This window comes from Muntiacus reevesi, chromosome 18, assembly GCF_963930625.1.
Source record: "Muntiacus reevesi chromosome 18, mMunRee1.1, whole genome shotgun sequence".
NCBI lineage: Eukaryota > Metazoa > Chordata > Mammalia > Artiodactyla > Cervidae > Muntiacus > Muntiacus reevesi.
In genome coordinates, this window is record NC_089266.1 from 22,283,951 (window position 1) to 22,308,055 (window position 24,105).

Consider the following 24,105-nt stretch of genomic DNA (forward strand, 5'->3'; position numbering starts at 1 on the left):
CTAAAAAGACTTTTAGTGGCTAATACCCACACACTGCAGCATTCTTTATTTACAGCCAGCTGGATGTCACAGAATACAGGATCTCTTCCTACTTCATTCTTTTTTTTTTTTTTTTTTTTCCTACTTCATTCTTAAACCACACGAATCTCCTTGAAAAATAAAATATTCCTTTTTGTACTTTTTTCCTGAAGAAGCAAGATTGGATTTGGAGCCAAAACACTGTGCTCTAGGATAGTCATTAAGTCTAAATCCTTTCATTTGTGGAAGGAACCTATCCTTTCAAAGAGTACATGACAATCAATCATAGGCTATAACCTTGTTTCAGTTTACTGAATTTAAAAGTAATGTAGATGCACAAGTATCCAAGTTCTCTGACTTCTCTCAGCAGTCTCCTTCCTACGGGACAGTTTTCACAGGGCCCCAATACACCGTTTGTTCTGTAACCCCTGAGGGTCACTGAGTGCCCCTTGTTGCTCTCCTTATAGTTGAGAAACCTTATAAATGTGAGTTTTGCGGAAGGAGTTACAAGCAGAGAAGTTCCCTTGAGGAGCACAAGGAGCGCTGCCGTACATTTCTTCAGAGCACTGACCTGGGTGAGACTGGTGAGTTCATGCAACACCTGTTCTGGACATATTTAGTGAGCACCTGCTGTTCTAGGTGTTAGGTTGCAATAGTAAACAAAATACAAAAAAACCTGCCCTCATGGAGTTTATATTCTCATTGGGAAAAACAGACTAGAAACAAAATGAAAAAGTAACATACAGTTTTGTTTGATGTTTTGTAAGGCAGTAATTGCTATTGAGAAAAATAAAGCAGGTACTGGGGGCTGAAGGTGAGTTAGAACCATCAGCCAGCTGACCTTTTAACAGACTTAAAAGCATGAGGGGAGAGCCCTGCAGATCACTAGGAAAAAGCAAGTGCAAAGGCCCTGGGGCTTGAATTCAAAGAAGTGTAAGTAATCCTGTGTGGCTGGAAGAAAGTGAGTAATGGGACGTGAGGCCAGAGAGGAAATAGGAAACCAGATCTTACCAGGCCTTGTAGGCCATTGTAAAGATATTGGCTTTTACTCTAAGTGAAATTAAAAATCTTCAGAAGGTTTTGAACAGAGAGGTGACATGATTGGACTTCTCATTTGAAAAAAAAATCACTCTAGTTGCTACTGAGAATAGGTTGTATTGGGAGCAAGATTAGAAACTGGGGAGTCCAGTTAGGAGGCCATTGCAATAATTCAAGCAAGAGAAAATTGTCTTGGCAATTGTAGAGGTGGTGCAAAGTGTTCTAACTCTATATAGTATAAAGATAGAACCAGCAGGATTTCTTAACAGATTGATGTGCAATGTGATGAAGAATGCAGTTGCCATTAACTGAAATGGCAAAGATTGAGGGTAGAAGCAGCTTGAGGGGTGGCTAGGGCAGAGTTCATTAAAACCACAAGGATTTTCTTTGCACAGGGCCCCCAAATCATGTACTTGTCCACTCATATGATTTATTGTGATGTTTATAGTTGGCTCTGGGAATTTCATATTTTATTCCATGTTTTGAATTACATGCCTGGTGGCAATTGGTTGAAACACCAGATGTCTTCCCGTGTATCAGTTGTGGTTTTATTTCCTTTCATTCTTGAGTTGAAACGACCTGAAACCTTTTTGTGTAACATCCCTGCAGTTGTCCTTTGACCCATATAATTGACCATCAACCTGGTTGGGCTTTCTCACTGGTAGCTCAGTTGGTAAAGAATCTGCCCACAATGCAGAAGACCCCGGTTCAATTCCTGAGTCAGAAAGATCCCTCAGAGAAGGGATAGGCTACCCACTCCAGTATTCTTAGGCTTTCCTAGTGGTTCAGACAGTAAAGAATCTGTCTGCAATGTGGGAGACCTGGGTTCGATCCCTGGGTTGGGAAGATTCCCCTGGAGGAGGGCATGGCAACCCACTCTAGTATTCTGGCCTGGAGATTTCCATGGACTGTATAGGGTTGCTGGACATGACTGAGCGACTTTCATTTCACTGGTTCTGCAGCTTGGATTGCCTGCTATTTTTATTTGGTTACTTGAACCAGTTGCTTATTTAGAGTAAGTATCAATCCTCATGGGATCTGGTGCTTGATGGTAGTAGTTGCAATTGAATAGTTTGAAAATTCTAAAACAGAAAGACTACAAAAATGTGACAGAAATAATGTGAAACTCAGGAAAAATGGAGTGGAAATCTTGAGTAGTTTAACTGTACCCGTTTTGAGTGAAAGGAAACTTTTGTTTTAGATAAAGCCTATTTTATGGTGGTAGGAGCTGGCCAACTGAATTCCATTGGTGTGCACTGCTTCTGCTTTTTATCCTGATGGCATGTTTAGTTTTATCAAGGAGTTGTATTTCCTTCTTATTTCTAAAGAGAAATGTTTACTCTTAAAAACCTAAAACTTAGGTTTTGACATCTTTAAGCAACATGCTTAAGCTTAGTCAGCTGGGCATCGTTACTTGAAGTTCCATATTTCAGACAATAGACAAAGCTCTTACTGTGAGAAATTCTCAAGTTATGAAACTTATATTCCAAGTAGAATCATTAATATTTAAAGCAAGACAAATTAAAGAGAGCATCTGATCCCACCTCTTCATTTTAGAGTTGAGAATACCGAAACTCATCAAAAATTCAATGACTTGCTTAAAAATCAATAGAACTTTTGTTGTTTTCATGATTAGCTATTTTTTCATTTTCAAAGACATATTGGAACATAATTCATATGCCATTAAATTCACCCTTTTAAAGTGTACAATTCAGTGGTTTTTAATGTATTCAAAAAGTTATACAACCATCACCACTCTAATTTCATAACATTTTTGTCACTTCGAAAGAAACCCTGTACCCCTTATCAGTCACTCCTGTTCCCCCGCTCTTCAGCCCCCATCAACCATTAATTTACTTTCTGTCTCTAAGAATTTGCCTATTCTGAACTTGTCACATGAATAGAATCATAAACTGTGTAGCCTTTTATATCTCCCTTCTTTCACTCGGCATATTGTTTTCAGGGTTCATCCATGTGGTAGCACTTCATTCCTTTTTATAGCTGAATAATATTCTATTATATGGATTCACTGCATTTTATCCATTCATTTATTAGTTAATGGGCATTTAGTTTTTTTCTACTTTTGGAAAAATGACTGTATTAGTTATGTGTTTTTGAAGGTCATATATTATTTAGTTAGCAAAAGTAGAATAACACACATACTAATTAATAGACACTTTCGTATGTATATATGTCTTGATTGTCCTGGAAGTAGGGGAAAACATGAGTAAAATATCCGCTATGAACAATAAGTTCAAAATTAGTGATTTTGAAGAAAGGTTACCACCTTACTTCCTACCCCCATGACCTTTTTAGGAATTTCAAATTAGAAAAATGGTGATAGAGGGGCTTCCCTGGTGGCTCAGTGGTAAAGAATCTGACTGCCAATGCAGGAGACACGGGTTCGAACCCTGATCTGGGAAGTTCCCACATGCCTCAGAGCAACTAACCCCGTGCACCACAACTATGGAGCCTGTGCTCTAGAGCATGGGCCCATAAGCCCCAGCCGCTAAAGCCCACACATCCTAGAGCCTGTGCTCAAGAGAAGTTACTGCAATGAGAAGCCCACACACCACAACTAAGGAGTAGTCCCTGCTTGCCATAACTAGAGAAAAGCCCAAGCAGCAGTGAAGACCTAACATAGCCAAACATAAATAAATTAAATTAAATTTTAAAAAAGAAAAGTGTTCAAAGAATTTTTTTTTGTTATCTTCAGTGGTATAAAGTGATTCAGGAAATACTGAAATACAGAGGTTGAGTTAATTTGCATTTCATAGGTTGGTTTGATGAATGCATGCAAAACACTTAAAGTCTCAGCAAAAAAATAAAAGGCTAACTAAGTCAGCAAGTTTTGATTTAAAAAAAAACAAATATATTGTTATGGTGGTTTCAGGTTAGAAAATGTATAAAGTCACAGTTTAATCAAGAATGGTTAAACACTGCTTGTCATGTTTATCTTTGATATTTCAAAGAGTTCTCATGATTTTTTCTAAAATCTAAAATATAAAGAATCTTTGATCGAACACAAGCCAATCCTTTGATTATTGTCACAGGTCCCTACATGATATTCTATTTCAATTCCTTCTTAGAATTGGGAGTCCAGGTCTGGACATAGTGTTCCATTTTGAACCTGACCAATATAGTGTCACCAGTGGTACCTTTTACTCCTTTATCTCTAGGTTTTTTTCCTTTTTCTCTTTTTTATGGTTGCACTGAGTTTTCATTGCCACACTTGGGCTTTCTCTAGTTGCAGTGAGCTGGGGCTACTCTTCATTGCAATGCACAGGCTTCTCATTGTGGTGACTTCTCTTGTTGTGGAACACAGGCTCTAGAGTGCGCAGGCTTCAGTAGTTACAGCTCACGGGCTCAGTAGTTATGGCTTGTGGGTCTAGAGCGCTGGCTCAGCAGTTGCTCCGCAGCTTGTGGAATATTCCCCGACCAGAGATCGAACCTGTGTCCCCTGCATTGTCAGGTGGATTCTCACCCCCTGTAGCATTGAGGAAATCCCATCACTGGCTTTTAAAGGGATGATGTTCTCCTGTGGATGTGGCACTTATTCATCAAGTGGTGTTGTTCAGTCGCTCAGTCATGTTCAACTCTTTGCGGCCCTGTGGACTGCAGCACATCAGGCCTCCCTGTCCCTCACCATCTCCTGGAATTCTCCCAAGTTCTTGTCCATTGAATTGGTGATGCCATCCAACTATTCATCAAGTGCTTCTTGTAAGTTGAACTGCAGCATACTGTGAGAGCTGAGCCTTGGGACAAACCTGCCCCAGTCAGGAATCAGGCCCTCATGGAAGCAGGACAGATGAAAAGACCTTGGACTGGAGACCAGTCTGCAAAAGAAGATCTTGTTGGACAACAAGACTCCTGCCTTTGCTGATCATTTTCTTTTGTTCTGATAGCATTCGTGGCATTCTCATGGGCCAGGCTCTGTGTCAGAGCTATTTGTAAAGATGAGTGGAGGTTAAACCCCTACCCTCAAAGAACTCAGTCCAACAAGGGATTGAGCACTGGATCTATTAATATAATATAAAGGTCTAACAGAGACACATGTAATAATGTTACTTCAGCTCAAGTTTCTATACCAGACATCATCAAGATACTCCCAATTCTGCTGTCTTAATGGAGTATATATGAAAAGAAGAATGAATATAGACAACCACAGATTTCATTTTCTCATTAGCTTGATCCTTATTCCAGAAAGGGACTAACAGCTGGTATAGAAATTCATTTAGCCTCATTTCACACAAATTATGAATACTTGGATTGGGACATATTTTTGTATGACAATGAGTTCTAGCAATAACAAGATTTTTAAAGTAATTGAATAATTATATTTATTTATGAATCTAGAAGTCAAAACCTTTTATCTTCGTCCTCATTGCTGTGGTTGAGATAATACAAGCATGAGAATTTCAGAAAAAATCCGTACTTTTACCAAATAGCAGTCCAAAGAAAAAGCTGAAAATGTTTTAAATGTCTATTTTCCCAACAGATTATTCTTTTTAGAAAGTCAATACTAACTCACAAGTAGTATTCATTGTACATGCTCAAAAAGGCAACGGTTTTATGCAACATTTTTGTTAGAACCTGGCTTGGTCTTTGATAGCAATCTCTTGTTAGACAATTCTTATTGCATAATATCACCCCTTTGTTCTACTCTCCATCAGCTACTGGCTGACCACACTATAGAAGAGACAGGAAGCAATGCCTCTTATTTGAGCTCCATTTAACACTTCAAGATCTAATGAAGGATTTTGAACAAAAACACAACAAATTATATAGTTAAATCTACAATCACTTTGAAATAGAAATGACATCATGCAACCAGTTAACTAAAAACCAGATGAACTATTAACACTTGTACAGAGATTAAAGACAGTAACTTATTCTATAATTTTGATTTCGTATGAGTTTTATTACTTATTTTTCCAACATGTCATTAAAATCATTTTGCTAATGAAAATGGTTATCTCCCCTGTTAATCCCCTCAAGGTTGCTGGAACCAAGTCAAAGTAACAAGTAGCAAATAACATGAAGGGGAACTAACCCAGAATTAGTCCTACTCCTATGCTCACTGATGAACCAAGTGTGCAAATTGTTCCTTGCCACCATCCCATATTCCCCACACCCACCCCTTGCAACATTAAACTGCCAAACACCACCCAGGAACGGATTTCCTATTTCGTCATTTAAACCCATTATCTTGTTCCCTTACTATCTTGCCAAACTGGTTTCCCTCTACTTAAATTCTGAGACATGATGTGGCAAGATAACAAGTCTAGACTGTTTGTATAAATAGACAGTTGGGTCTTAAAGTTGAAGCAGAGGACCAAACGCCAAGTCCTTTTTTTTTCCCTTTCAGTCTACTGCTTAGACTCCTTGTAATCCCAAAGAGATTGTCTTGACTCCAAAGCAGTTCTTTGTGTTTTACAGGGTGCATCATTTAGTACAGCAGTTGTCCAATAACTGCAAGGCAGTAGACTGAAAGGTTGGGGTAAGAAAATGAGAGTATACCATAATCAATGGAAACTGTAGCCTGTGCCTAACTTGCCAATTGGAAAACACAGTTAATTTAGTTAAGATTACCTTAATCTCTAGAGTATGTGCACATATACACTGAGACTTGGCATCATGAAGCTGATATTTTGAGTGAATGGCCCTGCAGGAGGGTGTTGGTAGATGGCAGCCCTGTGGATTAGGAGTTTCAGGGACTTCCCTGGTGGTCCAGGGGTTAAGAATCTGCCTTCTAATGCAGGGGGTGGGGGTTCAGTCCCTGGTTGAGGAGCTGAGATCCCACAGGCCTCTTGGAATGGCAAAAGAAAAGAAGATTAGTAGTTTCAGAGGACTCTTTTCAATCAAATCAGAGTTGTGGAGTATGGGAGAGTCTCCCCGTTTGCCTCGAATTATCTATGTGTCCATAAACACTCCAGAATTTTATCTTTTTAAATGTCAGGCATTTGGTCACTGATTTCCAGAGTATGATTTACCTAGAAATGACTGTCAAGACAAGCTTGGTGAGTAACCAGGGATAAAAGATGATGTTATCTCTAAAGGTTGCCATTTAGTGACATGCCCCAATTACGTTATTCAGGTCATTGTATACCCGCCTTTGCAGCCTCCCAGATATAGAGTATATAGAATATGTGTCCTCAGAAAGATGCTTGTGGTGATTGATGGTGACTTTGGACTCCTGAGAGCTAAACGGGAAAACCAAACTGACAGCATAATGCTTGCAGGAAGTCCTGGGACTGACAAATCTCTGGGTGATAACGGGGCCGTTAGAGGAGTGACTGAAAGACTGAAAAAGAGTAGTGGTGAGATGGGGAGAAAGCTTAAAATTCCCAAAGTACTGTTTTTCATTCTTATTTTACTATGAATCTTTCTGATAATAAATACGGGGGGCAGGAGTGGGGTGGGGGAGGACCTTACCTAGATTTAATCCCCTCAAGCTTGCTGGAACCAAGTCAAAGCACAAACTGAGCTGCCTCTTTGACACTCCTAAGAAAAGCCTCCTTATAACAGCCTCAGGAGCTTACTTCAAATCCCAGGCCTTTGTCTTTCATCTCTCTGCTCTTGGGGCTCTGGGTAGTGCCACATCTGGTGGTGGTTTGTGTGAAAGGAAATAATATGTATAATAGTTTCCTGTTTGGTCATTTAAACCTATCCTTTTGCTGGACAGAATTTGACCCATTTCGCTCAACAGCAGCGTCCTGTCACTAAAGTACCTGTTATTTACAGCGATCTGTCAGCTGAAGTCACAGTGCTTTACCACTAGCCCCAAAGCTGCCCATCCCCCTTATTTGGATCCTTCTTATCTTCATTTATACAAACAGTGTTATTATAGCTTAAACTGGAGGCTGGGATTTATTTCTTTAGAGCACAGAATTATTTTTGATAAGAAACAAAGTCTAGTAAATATGGTCATTGTCATCAATCTCTTCTCTTATTCATTTTTGGAGCCAGATTTCATTTTATTCTTGAACTTTATTCTTGAATTGAATTTTATAATTTATTGTGTAATGACTGGCAAGGAGTTTTTAAAAAGCAAAACCAAAAAGGTGCCAATAGTAAAATGAAAACTATTTAATACTTTGAATTCTTTTTTTCTGATTTGGCTCTGATCTCTCACCCTGACTATTCTTGACAGTCTTGCCCTTGAGGTCTTTCTTTGTCTTTCATTTGCTGCAGAGATGACCAGTTTTCTTCTCTCTGGGCACGTCCATTTGTGGTTCTGAATGTCCCAGAGACCACGAAACTTGGAACATTATTTCTGTATATAGTTGTCATTGTTCAGTTGCTCAGTCATGTCCGACTCTTTGTGACCCCAGCACAGCAGACTTCCCTGTCCTTCACCATCTCCCTAGAATCTCTTCTTACAGTAAACTCATACAGTAAACTTTTAACTGCATACAGTAAACTTCATACAGTAAACTTTTAACTGCATACAGTAAACTTCATACAGTAAACTTTTAACTGCACAATGAGTACTGACAATTCCTAAATCTGTTTATATATTTGGGGGGGGGGGGTGGGAAATTCCACTCTGCACTCATCACTTGCTTTTTACTCTAGCCCCATAAACTGATTTCAGTTTCTTCTTCCTTAGAGACATTGGGAATGTATGGATACTTCATTTAGTTTGGACCTCCGGAAATGCTTATGATAAAACAGAGAGAAATGTTTGTAGCCTCACAACGTGTTTGCTTAGGGCAGGGGTGTGCATAACTATGACCCTCAGGCCAAATGCAGTCAGCAACCTACTTGTGCACATTAGGACTAAACATTTGTAAAGTGTAAGGGAGAACCAAAGAGTAGGAACAGAGACTCTATGTGTCCCACAAAGTTTAAAATACTCTCTGACCCTTTATAGAAAAAGTTTACTGACTCCTATATGTTAAAATTTAAAGCCTTGTATGTAGAGCAGCCGGTGTCTCTTTGAACTTCAGATGTAAACTCTTATTGGGTACTGCGTGCTATACCAGACTAAATTATACTACATTTATTCCAGTTTGATTCTATGTCGGCACTATTTATATATTATTTCAGTGCTTCTCAATTCTTGCTGCATCTTAAAAATCATCTGGAAAGCTTTAAAAATACTGTTGCCTAGGCCCCTACACCAGAGATCCTGATTTAACTAATCTGAAAGGGGACCCGGGCATAAGTGTGTCTTATATGCTTTTCAGGTGATTCTAATATTCAGGCAGGTCTGAGAATTACAGACTTCTACCACTTGAAGGTCTCTTTGTGGATTGACAATCAGACCATATTGTTAGGCAGTTTTTATTCACATTTTTCATTAGAAATATTATACAGATCCATTATACAAATTGCTCTATAATTTCAAGACAGAAGTGTTGCTCAGGGAAATTTTAACCGAGACAATTTTGAAATGTGAAGAGCATAAGAAACAGACAATGCCGAGACCAGAAAAATAGAATTTAAAAGATAGGAACTGAAAGGAGCATGCTGGAAAAAAAAGAAAAAGAAAAAGAAAAAACCACTCAGAATTTCAATACACAAATCACTGAGTAGATTTCTTGCTGTCTGGGTAAGTGTATCTATTTTCAAAAGTGCTATTAACATAAACAGAGCAGTAAATCTGGGGCACCATCCTTTTTTTTTTTTTTTCAAAGTTGTTAAGAAGAATTATATCAGTCTGCAGGTGTCACACGCAGTTACTCAGAATCAGAAAGAAGGCTGATCGGGGGTTAGAAGATCTCCATCTATCTATCTTTTTGCAACCAACCACGTCCAGGCTGTTTATTTAATACTTCCTCTTGCTAATGAAGGTACTGGTTGGGGATGGGTCGGGCTTTCCCATGTCAGCATAAGACTGCAAGATTTGAATGTGCCCTGGTGTTGGCTTCACTGACCACAGCAGGTACCCCAAGCAAGAATCTGAGCAGTAATAACAGGTAACAACAGAGTTTGCATCAGACCTCTGACAGTTTTCCTTCCAGTGTATTTCTTTTTCTCTCCATTTATCATCGTGTTCTTTTCCCTCTTCTTTTTTCATTTTTCCAAACCAGCAAGTGTGGAGGCAAGACACATCAAAGCAGAGATGGGAAGTGAAAGAGCTCTCGTTCTGGACAGATTAGCAAGCAATGTGGCAAAGCGAAAAAGCTCAATGCCTCAGAAATTCATTGGTAAGAATACAACCCTTTTTCCTGCTGTTGTTAGCAGATAGTTTGAATGAGATAACATAGGATGCTTACTACCCAGGCCTTTCCTACTTTAATCTCTGTTAATCGATTTTTCCATTTGCAAGTTTTATTCTTTGGGATTCACTTTGATAACTAGAGCAAATAAAATAAAACATTTTTAACTAAAAAAATATTAACTACTAAAGGGAGGAGTATTTGGTATCCAGTATCTTAATGAAGTTGGTGTTAGAAATGCTGTTCCTTCCTCTTTATTTTGAATGACATATGTTGCATGAGAGAGTTTGTGCAATTTACACCAGTAAGATGTTCAAGATAGCATTTTTGTAATCTTTTGTAATTATATTTTACAAGTTGGTTCCCTTATCATGCTCAAACTTTTTTCAGGCTCTAAAATGTATTGCTATATTTTCTTGAATTTGATTGAGAATTGGTTTTAAAAGAATGTGGTTGAGAATGCATAGATTTAAATAACAAGGTTTGATTTAGTCACTTGTCTTACTGGAGTTAATTTTTATACCATTGGTTTTCACATTGTCAAAAAACATAGCAAGAATGAGATGGCTAAGAAATAATTATGTCCGTTAAAGTGTTAGGACTGCCAAATGGCAAAAATATTTTGTTGAACTCTCCCAGATGTTTACATAAATGTGACTATGATATTTAAAATAGATTTGTATTTGTGGAGTAGGCAGCTGAATTGAATGTATCGGTTTTGCTATAAATTGAAAGTCAGTGATATTGAACAAAAATAGTTATCACACAAAAATAGACCTTCCTCAACACCAATAATATTTTAGAACCCTGTCAGTCTGTTTTTCCAAAGCTGTTGCTACTATTGATTTTTTACTTCAGTTCTTTTGTGTTTATTCTTTTCAATAGCTTTTACAGATATCAAACACCTGCCTGGTTTTTTAATCTGATTAAATTTTATTCTGGTCTAGATAATTTCTAAATTCTGGTCTGATTAGTTTTTTAATTTTATGTGAATTATGGAGATATATTGAAGGAACCCATATATTTCAGAGCTACCCAGTTTGGTGTTTATGCTTATTTATTTTATGTTGATTGGCTGAGAAGTTTTTGTATCCTTTTAGTTATTGTAAGAATAAATCATGTCAGACTAAAGTTGGTGCATTTCAGTTTAGAGAGACTCTTTCCTCATTACCATCTTCCCTTTCCTGGAGGGAAGTGTCAGAGGACATACAGTGATTTCCATATGGAGTTTAGGCACAGTGGACAAATCATGACACCATGACATTATATTAAAATATTGCTCATACATCTTTTGAGCTGTACTTGTGTAAAGAGGTTCTGGGTGGAGTACAAAAGGAAGCTTGAATTATTCTTCTCTGCCGTGAGTGTAATGTAATTTGGGGGATGTTTTGACTGTAGAAATGGCTGCAGCTGATGTAGACGAAGGAACGTGGGGAGAAATGGGGAAGAAAAAAATGTAAAGTGACTTAATTTCAATCCACTTATGGTCAATGCATGTTGGTCTAAGAGAATTAAAATATGAGAGAAGGTACTTAGTTCATATAATTTCCTTAAACCTGTCCTTGAACTAAAGGCCTACTTAATAAGTTGTTTTGGTATTTTCATGGGTTTAAAAACACACGTTTCATATGTGCAAGTCCATGCCATTTTACTTACTGCATCAGGGATCCGTTCCGTTTGTTTAAGACCAGAAGGTTTTCACTCTTCCATTTCCAGACTCAGGAGAAATGCTGATCTGGTAGGTACTGATTTCTCTCATATTTTGAACCATCATGTTCTCTCATATTCTGAACCATCATGTTCTGTCTGTGGTGGCATCAGGAAACCAGTCGAGTTAGCTCTTGATTTGAGCTGAGGCAGCAACTTCAGGACTTTGGGGCCCTGAATATCTGGGGGAACTTTTTTTTTTTTAATTGTGATAATATGCAGTAGGAAGAGCACTGGATTAGGAGCCAGAAGACCAGGTTCTGATTCCAGTTAAGTCATTTCTTAACTTGTGTGTGTTTAGACAAATCACATAACCTTTCTGGGCCTCTGTTTCCTCATCTGTGAAATAAATAGACTGAACAGGTGATGGAGTGATGGAGAAGGTCCCTCCCAGCTCCATCGTTCTGTAAGTCGGTTAAGACGAGGTATAAAAGCCAGCAATTATGAGCACCACTTTAAGTCAATATGTATAACTTCAGATCACTTTTTTCTCAAGATTGTATAGATATGATATGTTATTATATGTTTGTTGTATGTTATAAACCATATCATATGATTTAGGGGTTTTTTTTTAGAAAGATGTCATTTAACATGAGTATCTATAAAACAGCTACATTAGTTCAACATTTATGTATTTTACTTAGTATATTACTACTGATTCGTCCACTCTTTTTCTCCATTCATTTATCATGCAAATGTCTATAGAGCTCCCGCCATGTGTGTGATAGTCTGGTTCCTGAGCACTGTTCTCATCTTCTAGCATTAGCTTATACCCTGAACCTTAAGAGATTTTTTTAAAAAATAAAACTCTCTGAATCACTTAACTTAATCAACCTTTTTGATAGAAAAGAATAATTTCAAAGGGGAACTAAAGGAACATTATGACACCATGCAGTATTCAGGATGTAGTGATATAAGACATGTGGAGCTAATATCTTCCCTCCCTCTTTTCTCTCCTCTATTTCCTCTCCAAGGCACCATTTTCTGAAAGGATTCAGCTGCCAGGCAAATGGCAATGGGTAAAATGTGAAGGAAGAATGAGTCACTCCCTTTAATCCTGGCTGATGGTTGCACAGCTTCCAGACCAGCCTTGGCTTCTCTGACCTCTTGAACTGTGAGGGTAAAGGTGAAGATTATACCATCAGGTCAGCCTGTTACTTTCCTAACAGGCTTGAGATAATTACCTGTAGAAAGCATGTTCACCCATTAGAGATGAACTGAGGAAGCAGGATGGATTGTATTGTCTAAATGCATTTAGAAACACAGAAACATGCCTCTGTTGAAGAGTAAGAGTAAAATTAAATCACCCAAGGAGGAGAAAAATGAAATCACCTTTTTTTAATTCTCCAAGAAATGTTGTATCACTTTCTATAAAATGGGAAATAAATTGACACACATTCATTAGAAATCAGCATCTTTACATCATCAAAATAATTCTTCTTAGTTGTTCTTTCCAAAGGACAAGAAGACCTTGCTTTTAGCACCTAACCCCCTTAGGGACTGTCTTTTCTCTGAATCTTATTCTCCGGTTACAGACTTGCTTGACTATACTTCTAACTAGGCCATCTTCAAATACTTGGCTCAAAATAGAGGCCAGATTTCTCTCCTGGAGGGAGGAGGAAAATGACTACATTTCTGCATATTTCTTTTTCTGATTTTCATTCTTTCTCCAAAAACAGATGTGTTATTCAGACCAAAGTGGTTACCATAGCATCTCCCTATTTTTTTTTTTTAATTTCATGTATTACTTTATTAAAGGAAGTTTCCACGTTGAAAAGAACATGAAAAAAGATCTCACTCACGCCTGGTAAACATGTCATGAGGTTTTGACACTTCAGCAAACACTGTCGGTTCTCCCTGTGAAAGAACTAATGAGAAATTGTCTGCTTTGGTTAACAGGGTGACAGGAAGCAGTTTTAATGCCTATTTCTAAAAGCAAAAAGTATGTCCTCCCGTCCTTTCCCAAAGGGCCAAAATCCCTAATCCTATAAGCATCCAAAGTCATAGCCTTTTTGAGCTTGAAGGAATATTAGGAACCAGTAGGTGAAGTTCGTCCATTAAGGGAGGAAGGGGGATGGGAAGGATGGAGAGATGCAGCTAGCAGGGGACAGAGCAGGGCCAGAGCCTGGGTCTATAATGTGCTACAGTGCAAGGCCTTCCTTCCGCAGAAAGTCACCCGGAGCCGTCCATGTCACGTGCGCTACACAGGGGCTTTGAAAAGGGGAGGATCTAGTCCCTGAAAGCGGGTGGAAGAAAAATTCTTGACGAAGGCCAGTCATTCTCTCTTAAGGGTGTGTTTTCTTGAGAAAAGAGCTGTGGTGACTCCATCAGGGCAGATGACAACCAGAAGCCCTTCACGGTGACTCACAGAGGACAAAGGCTTCTGCAGCACCGAACGTGGTCTCCAGCTCCGTTTTCCTCACCGCCACCCCCACAACTCTCTCTTTTCTCTCTCCTCCTTCCTGCTTCTTGTTCTGTGGCTTCCTACCCTCTGTTCTCCTCCTGGAAGGGGTGTTAGCCACTTCAGTCTCACTTAGAGTGAGATCAGAGCCATCACCATCATCAGATATTCCATTTACCCTACTTACCTGCCCTTTTCTAGGGGGAGGATATGTGCTTGGAGTAAGAGTAAGCGATGATACATGTGGGAAATGGTATGAAGGTATCAGCAGATACAATTAAGTGATTTGAAGACGCTTAAAGACTTAATGAAAACTCTGATGTTTCACATTACCCTGTTGTGATGACTATCACATCGGAATTGTTATTTTTCTAATGTCAAAATCATTTCTCCTCCTCATCAAAAAAAAAAAAAAATCTTTCAATGGCTTCTCATCAGAATAAAATCTAAACCACCCAGGCGTTCTGAGCCTTTCACAATCTGTCTCTAAGTTGTCTTTTCTAAATGTATCATTTCAGCCAACTAATCTTTTAATTCAGCCGTAATGAACTACTCCCACTTCTATGTTATCATTCTTTCCATGCTCGCTGTCTGGAATGCCCTCCCTCCCATCTGCCCTAAACCTCCACGTGGTCTACATTCCCATACTGTCCTGAGTCCTCTCTCTGTCCTCCCCCTGCAATCCAGGCGGGTTTAACAGTCTGCTTTTCGTGATGTATGTAACTGTCTCCGCCACCATCACTTCCACCACCTCAGATTTCAAGCAGACTTTAGAGGAAGAATAAATTAGTATTTGTCCCATGTTATCTGGCATATTTGAGGTGTGGTGTGTATTTTCCTGTCTCTGCTATCTTGGCTACTCTATACTTTGTCCCACCACGTAGTATTAAGTACACTAATATGAAAGGAAATTGTGCACATGCTACATCTCCTGTTGGATTGCAATTAAGTTTGTATTCTTCAAAGCACCTACCATGGTATGAAGCTAACAACAACAACAATAATAAATCTACCACTTATTGAGTGCTCACATGTGCCAGGACTCTGTTAAGCACTTATGGACATCATGCTCTACGCATCTAGATCTTTATTGAGTGCATGGTCCTGGTCCATATAGAACAAAGCATAGTTGCTTTTCTATGCTTAGGGAAACCATCCCAGCAGAGAATCCAGAGTCATTGCTGGTGGTGGGATTGAGACAGGGGTGAGGTAGCAGCCATGAAACAGTTAATGCTCAGACACTTACTGAAGTATATGGTCCCATGGGTCACATCTCCATTTACCAGCTGAGCATCCTGTGCGAATCAGTCAACTTGTTTGTGCCTTAAGTCCTTCATCTGACTACGAGATGATAATTTATCTTAGGTTAAATGAGACAATATACTAAGTACCTAGGACGGCACTGGGTATATAGTAGGGCTCAATAAATAGTAGCTATTCTTCTTAGTGTTTACACATAAGGCCAGTGCTTGGTACTGTGAAGCAGAGAAGTAACCAGGTTAGAGGGGTGGATCTTGTCCCTGGATGCCCAAGGCAGAAGTCTGAATCCACATGCCCGGCTAAGGTCCCTTTTAGCTCTAGGCTAGGATGTACTTTCAGGTTGGCACTTAGCAGCCAAAGACCATATGCCCTCACCACATTGCCACAACTCAGGATGGGCAGATGCTCAGTTCAGGGTTACCAGAAGACTAGGCAGTAGGGATTGACACCTTTAAAAGGAATCACAGGTAGGGAACAGCCCAATGAGACAGCCTGGGTTTCTAAACTTAGGACTTGTTGTTGCCATTTGTATTCTCATTGGAAGAAAACCTCCACTTCAGCCCGAAGCTGCTCTCATTAATCACACAGAGGTGTGGTTTGATTTTGACTAGAAGCTGGACTGGAGGCTCTGAGCAGGTTTGGGAGCAGTTACACTCTTGTGGTTTGACTAACCTTTTTTATGAGTGTGTTACTAAAGAAACGTGAGCTGCTGGCTTTTCAATTACTGTAGCTTACCCCTCCTGAGTTTCATACACATTGAGTCATCGTGTCTACAGGTGACTGATAATCATCTGCACTACTCAAGTTACGGTAACTCGGAGATGAGGGGATCTGATGAGGGCAGGTTGCGTGCACGTGAAGATCTGAGGCTCTCCCATCTTCTTAAAAATGAACAATGGTCTGCGTTAACCACAGAACACAGTCGCATATTTCCACATCCAGAGCTGATTTTCCTCTTGCTGTTTTGCCTCTTACAACCTTAGCACTCAGCTGTTTTTTGACATGTGCTGCAGGTGGTAGAGACTGTGAAATCGTTGGCCTAAGCAGGCGAAACAAACTCTTGGGAGAAATGATAAAAGCAGAGGTTGGGATGTGTCTGCCCCACCTCAGAAAGTTTCTATAGCCTCTCTGATAGGCAAAAATATAAAAAGACTTCCAGAGATTCCTAGTATTTGGAGGAACTGAGTAGAGTTAGCTCCACTGGAAAATCATCAGTAACCTTGAAAAGGCCAGGAAACCAAAGCTCATCATTTCTGTGTCACTTTCAGGGGAATGAATATTTGTGACTTAAGCCAGCTTTCAAGTATTCCAGTCTCATTCTTCCAAAGAGCTCTGATCAGAGACACAGCCAGTCTGGCCCTTGAAAGAAGAACTATTGATTACTTTGGCAAAGGTCTTTGTTTCTGTTCCTTTTTATTGAGTAGTTAAGGCCCGGTGATTTTCTTGGCATATTTTTTCTCTCAGGTATTTGTCTGGAAGCTGTCAAGTTGGCCTTAAGGTAGGGGGGATGCAGGACAAATCCGTCTGATTAGGTCTTTTAGCAAGTCTTTCTGTCTCCAACTTCTCACTGTTCTGGTCCACCTTACACATTGCTGTTACTTTAATATCCTTAAAATAACATTCTGACCGCAAGCCTGTCTTGCTCCAGAACATTAGAGGTTTGCCATTGTCCAGATCTAAGCCCTACTGCTTGTTGATTGTTCAGAGTGGGCATCATTTGGTCCCACCATGTGTTACCTTTTTTCAACATTCCCCAAAATGTTGGAGGCAAAAGGCTAGGAGGCTCACAGGGCATTTGAAAACCTTGATCTATGTGGTCAGAAAATTATTTTCTTTTTAGTTCTCTTTGAATCTTCCTGATGATACCAAGGAGAAAGATTTAGACTTTATAGATGTTAGTTGTCTTCAACACTAATCGCACACTCGGTAAACTCTATTTTTAGCAAAGAAAGAGGGGATCTTTGTCTACAGGTACTTACAGTATCTGATCAAACTTTAATAAACTGCTGTGTTTCGTTGTCTTTATTTTTTATAGTTAACCTTCTATTTGTGGCAAGTGACTCTGGTTTTCCATTTATGTTGGTGATATAAAGTTTCCTTAAAAAAACAAATTTCTTTTAGCAAAAAAGGAAAGAAAACGCAAGCCAATTCAAACCAAATTAAAAAAACCCTAATGTCTCCTGAGTGCTTCAGTGTGCCTGGTACTGTTCCAAGCTCTTACTAGTTCAGGTAGATACAATCATCACCCCCATTTTACACGAGGACACGAAGCCACAGACAGGTCAAGGAACTTACCCCTGCTCACACCTTTAGTAATGGTGAGGCAGCAGCAAATCCATACCGTCTGACTCTGGAGCTCTTGCTCTCAACCACCGCACTGCCCTGGGGCGTTGCTCATGCGCGGTGCGGAGGAATAAGTGAAGTCTGAGAAATCCTTTGTGCCGTACTTCCTGATACTGTATCCAGACTCTCTCATTCCTCCCTGCTCATGTCTTGGATGGTCCCTCATGTCTGACTTGATTCATACTCATGTCTCAATTAGGATGTCTCTTCTGCCTCTCTGAAAATCTAAAATCCAACCAATTCATCCAGACCCTTCTCAAACTTTAGATTTTCCAAGAATGCTTTCTCTTCCGAAAGTACTCCTGAAGTTTTTGTATTCCCTTAACATTTAAATAGATAGTTTGTGCCAGACTGCCCTGCCCTTGCCTTATAATCATTTTTACAGAAGACATGTTCCCCCATCCCCGCTTAAATGCCTCAGACATGGCATTTAGAATAAAAGCTTCTGTAGAGCAAGGCAGCCCTTTCTAAACTTTTAGCATTTATTTTTCTCCAGTCCCAGCTCTCCAACTCTTGCTTCTCTCTCCCTTGGTTGGCGGCGAGTCCTCAAGAACAGAAGCCGGTTCTTTCAGTCCCTTTTGTCTTTTTGTGTTTTTTCCTGCCTGAAGCCTTTACTGTGTGGCAGTGACAAGTTTTGGAATCATAACATGCTTTGAAAATGTTAGGGAAGAGAGGTTATCGTTTAACAAATCACTCAGCATCCAGTGTCTACAGAATGAAAAAGCATCAGGAGTAACCTTGGCCTCACTTCCAGCCCTTGACATGTCTTCCCCACTTTCTTGTGCCTCCACCAGCCACTCACCATTGAGCTCACCTGCCATCACTGCAGACCCAACTTCTGCCTTCCCCGTGGCCAAAGAGCCTGTTTTCAAACCAGAACACCCACACGCCCTGAAGGTGGCTAAACTCTGTTTTCAAAATTTCTCAGCAGTTTGACATGAGAAGTAGGAAAGGGTGACCACAAATAAATTTTTCAGTTAAGTGTGAGATAAGTCCTGATGATCACATATGTATCAATGACACATCTTTTCAAACAAAAGAAGAATAACACACTTTATGAGGACAAACATCATGATCTTTCATCAAGAGAGCCTTTCTAAAACCCCCTGCCTTTGATGTGCTTTTATTTAAATCTCAGTCAATCTAATGACCGATGTGTTTCGGGAGTGGTAAGTTGGAGTTTTGGGGGCTATTTTTTCTGCCTCTGCAGCTATTTAAAAAACTGCCGAGGTCAGAGCATCCCCACTTTTTGCAGCACATCCGGCCCCCTGGCTCCCTAGTATTACAAGCAGAAAAGAACAAGCAAACTAAGAGTTCAGGAATGGACTGCATCTTCAGAGTTCACGAACAGTAGAGATGCAGAAGCCCCCACGCTCCTGACACTGGCAACTCCCCGCCCACTCCTAAGCCCCCTCCTACTGTTCTCTTGCTTCTTTTCTCCAGGGTTCCCCTCTGACATGAGCAGAGAAAACAACTCACATTGTAGCCTCAACTTAGTGACATCTCTGACTCCCTCTTGCCTGCTGGTTTCAGTTATTTTGACTGTCCAAACATGTGCTGTCAACCACTGTCCCTTGAGACTTCAGCACCGTGCAGGACCATTTCGCCTGGGCTGAGTGTTCTTAAGCAGGCAACTTGTCCTTCCTCATTTCTCAAGGGCTCCAGAAAATCATTTTTAAAACTCCGTGCTTTTGTGTTGTTCCTTTTGTCACCGTTTCTTTCCCTTGTTGTAGGTGAGAAGCGCCACTGCTTTGATGTCAGCTATAATCCTAGCTACATGTACGAGAAGGAGAGCGAGATGATCCAGACCCGAATGATGGACCAGGCCATCAATAACGCCATCAGCTATCTAGGGGCCGAAGCCCTGCGCCCCTTGGTCCAGACGCCACCTGCTCCCACCTCAGAAATGGTCCCGGTTATCAGCAGCATGTACCCCATAGCCCTCACCCGCGCCGAGATGCCAAATGGTGCCCCCCAGGAGCTGGAAAAGAAGAACATCCACCTGCCAGAGAAGAGTCTGCCTTCTGAAAGAGGCCTGTCCCCTACCAACAGTGGCCACGACTCCACGGACACTGACAGCAACCACGAGGAACGCCAGAATCACATCTACCAGCAAAATCCCATGGTCCCTCCTCGGGTCCGCAATGGGATGCCGCTTCTGAAGGAGGGCCCCCGCTCTTATGAACTCCTCAAGCCCCCACCCATCTGCCCAAGAGACTCCATCAAAGTGATCAACAAAGAAGGGGAGGTGACGGATGTGTACCGGTGTGACCACTGCCGAGTCCTCTTCCTGGATTACGTTATGTTCACTATTCACATGGGTTGCCACGGCTTTCGTGACCCTTTTGAGTGTAACATGTGTGGATATCGAAGCCATGATCGTTATGAGTTCTCGTCTCATATAGCCAGGGGAGAACACAGAGCCATGCTGAAATGAACATCCAGGCCCAGAGATAATTGTTACCTGATCATTCCATATCATTTTTAAAAACTGATAATGCCACTTGCCAAATCACTCTCAAACTCAGTTCCAAACCCCTTTCTATACCATTTTAGTGTCCAAAGGATCACATTCACGTGGGCAGCAGAGAAATGCTGTCCTCATTCAGAAATCGTTTGCAGATATATCATGTTACTACTTTTGTGAAACCTGTGTTTTCCCATCAGGGAAATTTAAAAGCCAATGAAATATTTGGTCATTATCTTTTGTAGCAATAGACAGGCATTCTTTGGAGTCTATTGCCAATCAGAAGAGTCCCCTGGTTTTGCTGTGTGAAACATTGTTTTCTAAATACATCGGCCATATGTGGAAAAGCCTCATAGTCCTATGCTCAGGTCCACAGAAAGAACTGTTGACCAGCTAACCTTGCTGGAAAACCTTGCCCATCTGCACTTCACACAAGTTTGAAAGGTTAGAATATGAACTCTCCATCCCAAATTAGAGTCTAACAGTAAGGAAAAGAACAGCCATAAAATAAGTTACCAAAAACCGAAGCCCCTACTCTCCAAGCATCAGAGCCACCTCTTATCACACAAGCGAAAAAAACCCAAGTTATCCGATGATACTTCCGCTTCTACTTTTATCCTCCCATCTCCCATTAAAGCTGCTTTGGGTTAAACCAGGCACAGAAGAAACTCTGTATCAGAAGAACCAGTGGTTTAAACATAGACGGTCATTGGAACTCCAGGAGGTTGTCTGCTTGGATGATGGCATCCTTTTCCTACGATGGAAATTGGCAGGCGTGGTTCTGAGTGGGGAGTGATTCAGCATCATCACCAGGGATGGAGAGAGGGAGCAACAAGCCACCGGAAGTTTTTCATCTCCTTTTGTGGAGTATTGGTGTACAAACCCAAAGCAAACTTGCCAATGACTTGACAAAAAAACCCAAAAACCAAAGAATCCAAAGTGTATGACTTAGTCTCCCCCAGCCCACAGGAAGGAATCAAGGCTAGACACCATGATCAGAGCTGAGCTTCCGAATGGGTGAGGAGAGAGGACCTCTGCGGGCAGGTTCTCCTCCATCAGGCAGGTTGGGGGTTCCACCCCCCACACACATTTTAAATGGAGCTGTTGTATTCCACAGTTTCCTGACAACTTGCTCTTGGTTCTGCAGATGTGTTGGACATCTTTCTCATTAATTATGGGAGACATGCTGTCAAGGAAAAGTGCTGTGATAATTGTAAAATTAGCACTGGAATAGGGGTCACACAATCTGTTAGCTGAATTCCATGTTTGCCACTAATTAGTGGAATGACTTTGGGCAAATCACTTAACTCTTAAAACTAAGTTTCCTCAACCACAGAATTAGGGGTTGGATTGGATTTTGATGTTCTCTTAAGGTCTTTTCCAGTTTTAAATTTATGTGATTGTGTAGTAACCACAATTATTATTTTTTTTAACCTCTTAATGTATAGGTATTAAGCAGAAGAGTGTGTGTATATGAACATGTGTTTCACATTTCTTTGGTGTGAAAATGATAGTATTGTTAAGTTTTTCCTTTAACCACTGAGTTGTGAGTGTGAAGGGGAGAACAAAAAACAGGAAGGTATCTTGATCTTGCCCCCGAGTGTGCACACAAACTGGCACCTGCAGCTGCTTCAGAGCCTTATTTTTTCTCTCCTTTGAAAGTAACTGTGTTAGGAAAAATAAATGCTGCTTCCAGGGACCACTTCCTGGAGCCTATTTACAAATTAAGAGTCAGTTGTGTGAACATTTCTAGCAGAGGCAAGAATCCCCAATTCCTGGTAGAATAGTGTTTTATGTATCTGCCTTGATATTTCGAAAGGGCTTTATGCATTAGGCTCAAACTCAACGCGTCTGTGTGCTGCCAGTAATTTAAATGTTCCACCTCAGACTGCACAAATGGCTTATCCTTCTTTGTAGCATGGCGTCTGTCTCAGGAAAAAAAGATTTTGTGAAATTCCATGGCAACAGTCCCAACATGTTTGAGATTTCAGCTAGAAGACTAGAAGGATTTCAGTGTGTGGGATTCTGAACATCACTGTGTGTCTGTAATCCTAGACCCCAAGCCACACCAGGTTGTTTACACCCATTGTGAAAGAGGAGCTGCTTGTTATATTTTTGAAATATCACACATCCTGTTGACTCTTTAGGGGACAAAAGGAAGAGAATTCGGAAGCAAGGATTAGCAGAAGAGAAAGCTAGGGAAAGCGAGTATTTCCACCGGAGAGTCTTTAGAGAAGACATCATCTTCTGCACTTTAAGATAGTGAAACTAAAGCCCTTCCCACCAAGATGGGGACTCTGTAGCTATGACCCTGGTTTTCTCTGTGACTAATGGATTTTCTGAATGATTTCCATTGTTCTGAGGTCAGTTTTATGAGTGAGGTGACCCCTCACACAGGCTGCATATTCACTGTTGCATTCTGAGCCTGGGATTGGGACATGTCAAGTCCCGAGAAAATGTGTATGTGGAAACTCCACATTCTTCTATCTTGAAATTGAACAGGGTGGAATGTAGCAGTTGCCACAATACAGGTAAACACTTCTGCAGGCACTCCTTATGCTACTTAACCCTCTCCCTTGCTTGGGGTGGGGAAGGAGGTGAAGAAGAACCTTAGCAAGATGCCTAGAGAGAAGGGCAGGTTAAGATTTACATCTGACCCTGCTTTACAGGGAGGTGTTCGGCAGCTTCCGACAGCACAGTCCTCTTCTCAGCCAGAGTCCCTGTGACTGTGAGCTGTGTAGGTTTTCTTTCTCCTTCACTTTCCCCAATCCTCTTATTAGCCAGGCCCCTACCACACACCCAGGAAGCCGAAATCTGAGGAACAGCCAAACCTGTGAAAAATTCCCTTACAGCCAAGGTGGTAAAAGAGTGGAAAAGGAAGAGAGCTGTTCTCCAAACATTTTTGGTTGTTATTTGAAGTGTTGCCTGTGTTCCCTCCTTCAGTTCCCTGGTAGAAGTGTCTCCCCCATTACACTCCACACCACCACCAGAAAAAAATAGTCTTTAGATTCCTTAAATCATTCTTCCAAGAAGATATTAACCTTGACACAGATAAGCTAGCTAATGTTATGCTTTGTTATCCATTCTAAGCTGTTCCTGACTCAGCTTCCAACTTTATCAGTGACAAAATGTCTCACCTTTTAAAGGCAAGGCTTATTTAACATTTTACCAGACCCAGAAGTAAAATGACCTCAGATTTCTTCTGCAAAGAGAGATGTTTAAAAACACATTTTATTCAGTTGAAACACCGTGTTAGTAACAAATCTAGCATCTGCATAATGCTTTTTCCAAGGAGCTTCTGTATCACTGTTTTATTCCCCTCCTCTGCTTTTTTCCCCCAGCTAAATGTGAGGTTTAGAATGTTTTTAGGGGAAAAAAGCAATACTTCTGATATATATCCCAGGACAGGCAGTAAGACTGCAGTGTAAATGTTAAATGTTTAGTGTTTGAAGTCGTAACTTTAAAGTGTACCTCACTATGAGTAGGTACGTTGGTCTCTAGTGGAGATTTGGAAACTCTATAACACTCAAGATTTGAGTCCTCGGAGTGTCCGGGCTCTTTGACAAAACAGAGTTAGAAGTTTGAGTTAAAGAAGAGAAAAGAAAGGGGAGTGATGAAAAGTTTGCCTTAGAAAATGGACTCAGGCTGTGCAGAAGATAAGAGATAGGCAGTGATCCTCCTCATCTTTTAAAGAATCAGGAGCT

General features: G+C 40.5%; 1 protein-coding gene across 2 annotated transcripts in view; it reads left to right on the plus strand.

Annotated features, from left to right (window-relative positions):
• The window catches only part of IKZF3 (IKAROS family zinc finger 3), an 86,842-nt gene extending 64,851 nt beyond the window's left edge, over nucleotides 1-21,991 (plus strand). The window contains exons 5-7 of one of the 2 annotated variants that reach the window (XM_065909020.1): nucleotides 486-602; nucleotides 10,095-10,211; nucleotides 19,668-21,991. In XM_065909020.1, the coding sequence (XP_065765092.1) occupies nucleotides 486-602; nucleotides 10,095-10,211; nucleotides 19,668-20,371 (938 nt within the window). In that variant the 3' untranslated portion in view covers nucleotides 20,372-21,991. Of the gene's footprint in view, nucleotides 1-485; nucleotides 603-9,849; nucleotides 9,981-10,094; nucleotides 10,212-19,667 lie in introns of those variants that run through there. The other variant, XM_065909021.1, reaches the window with a different exon arrangement.
• The last annotated feature ends 2,114 nt before the right edge of the window (nucleotides 21,992-24,105 follow it).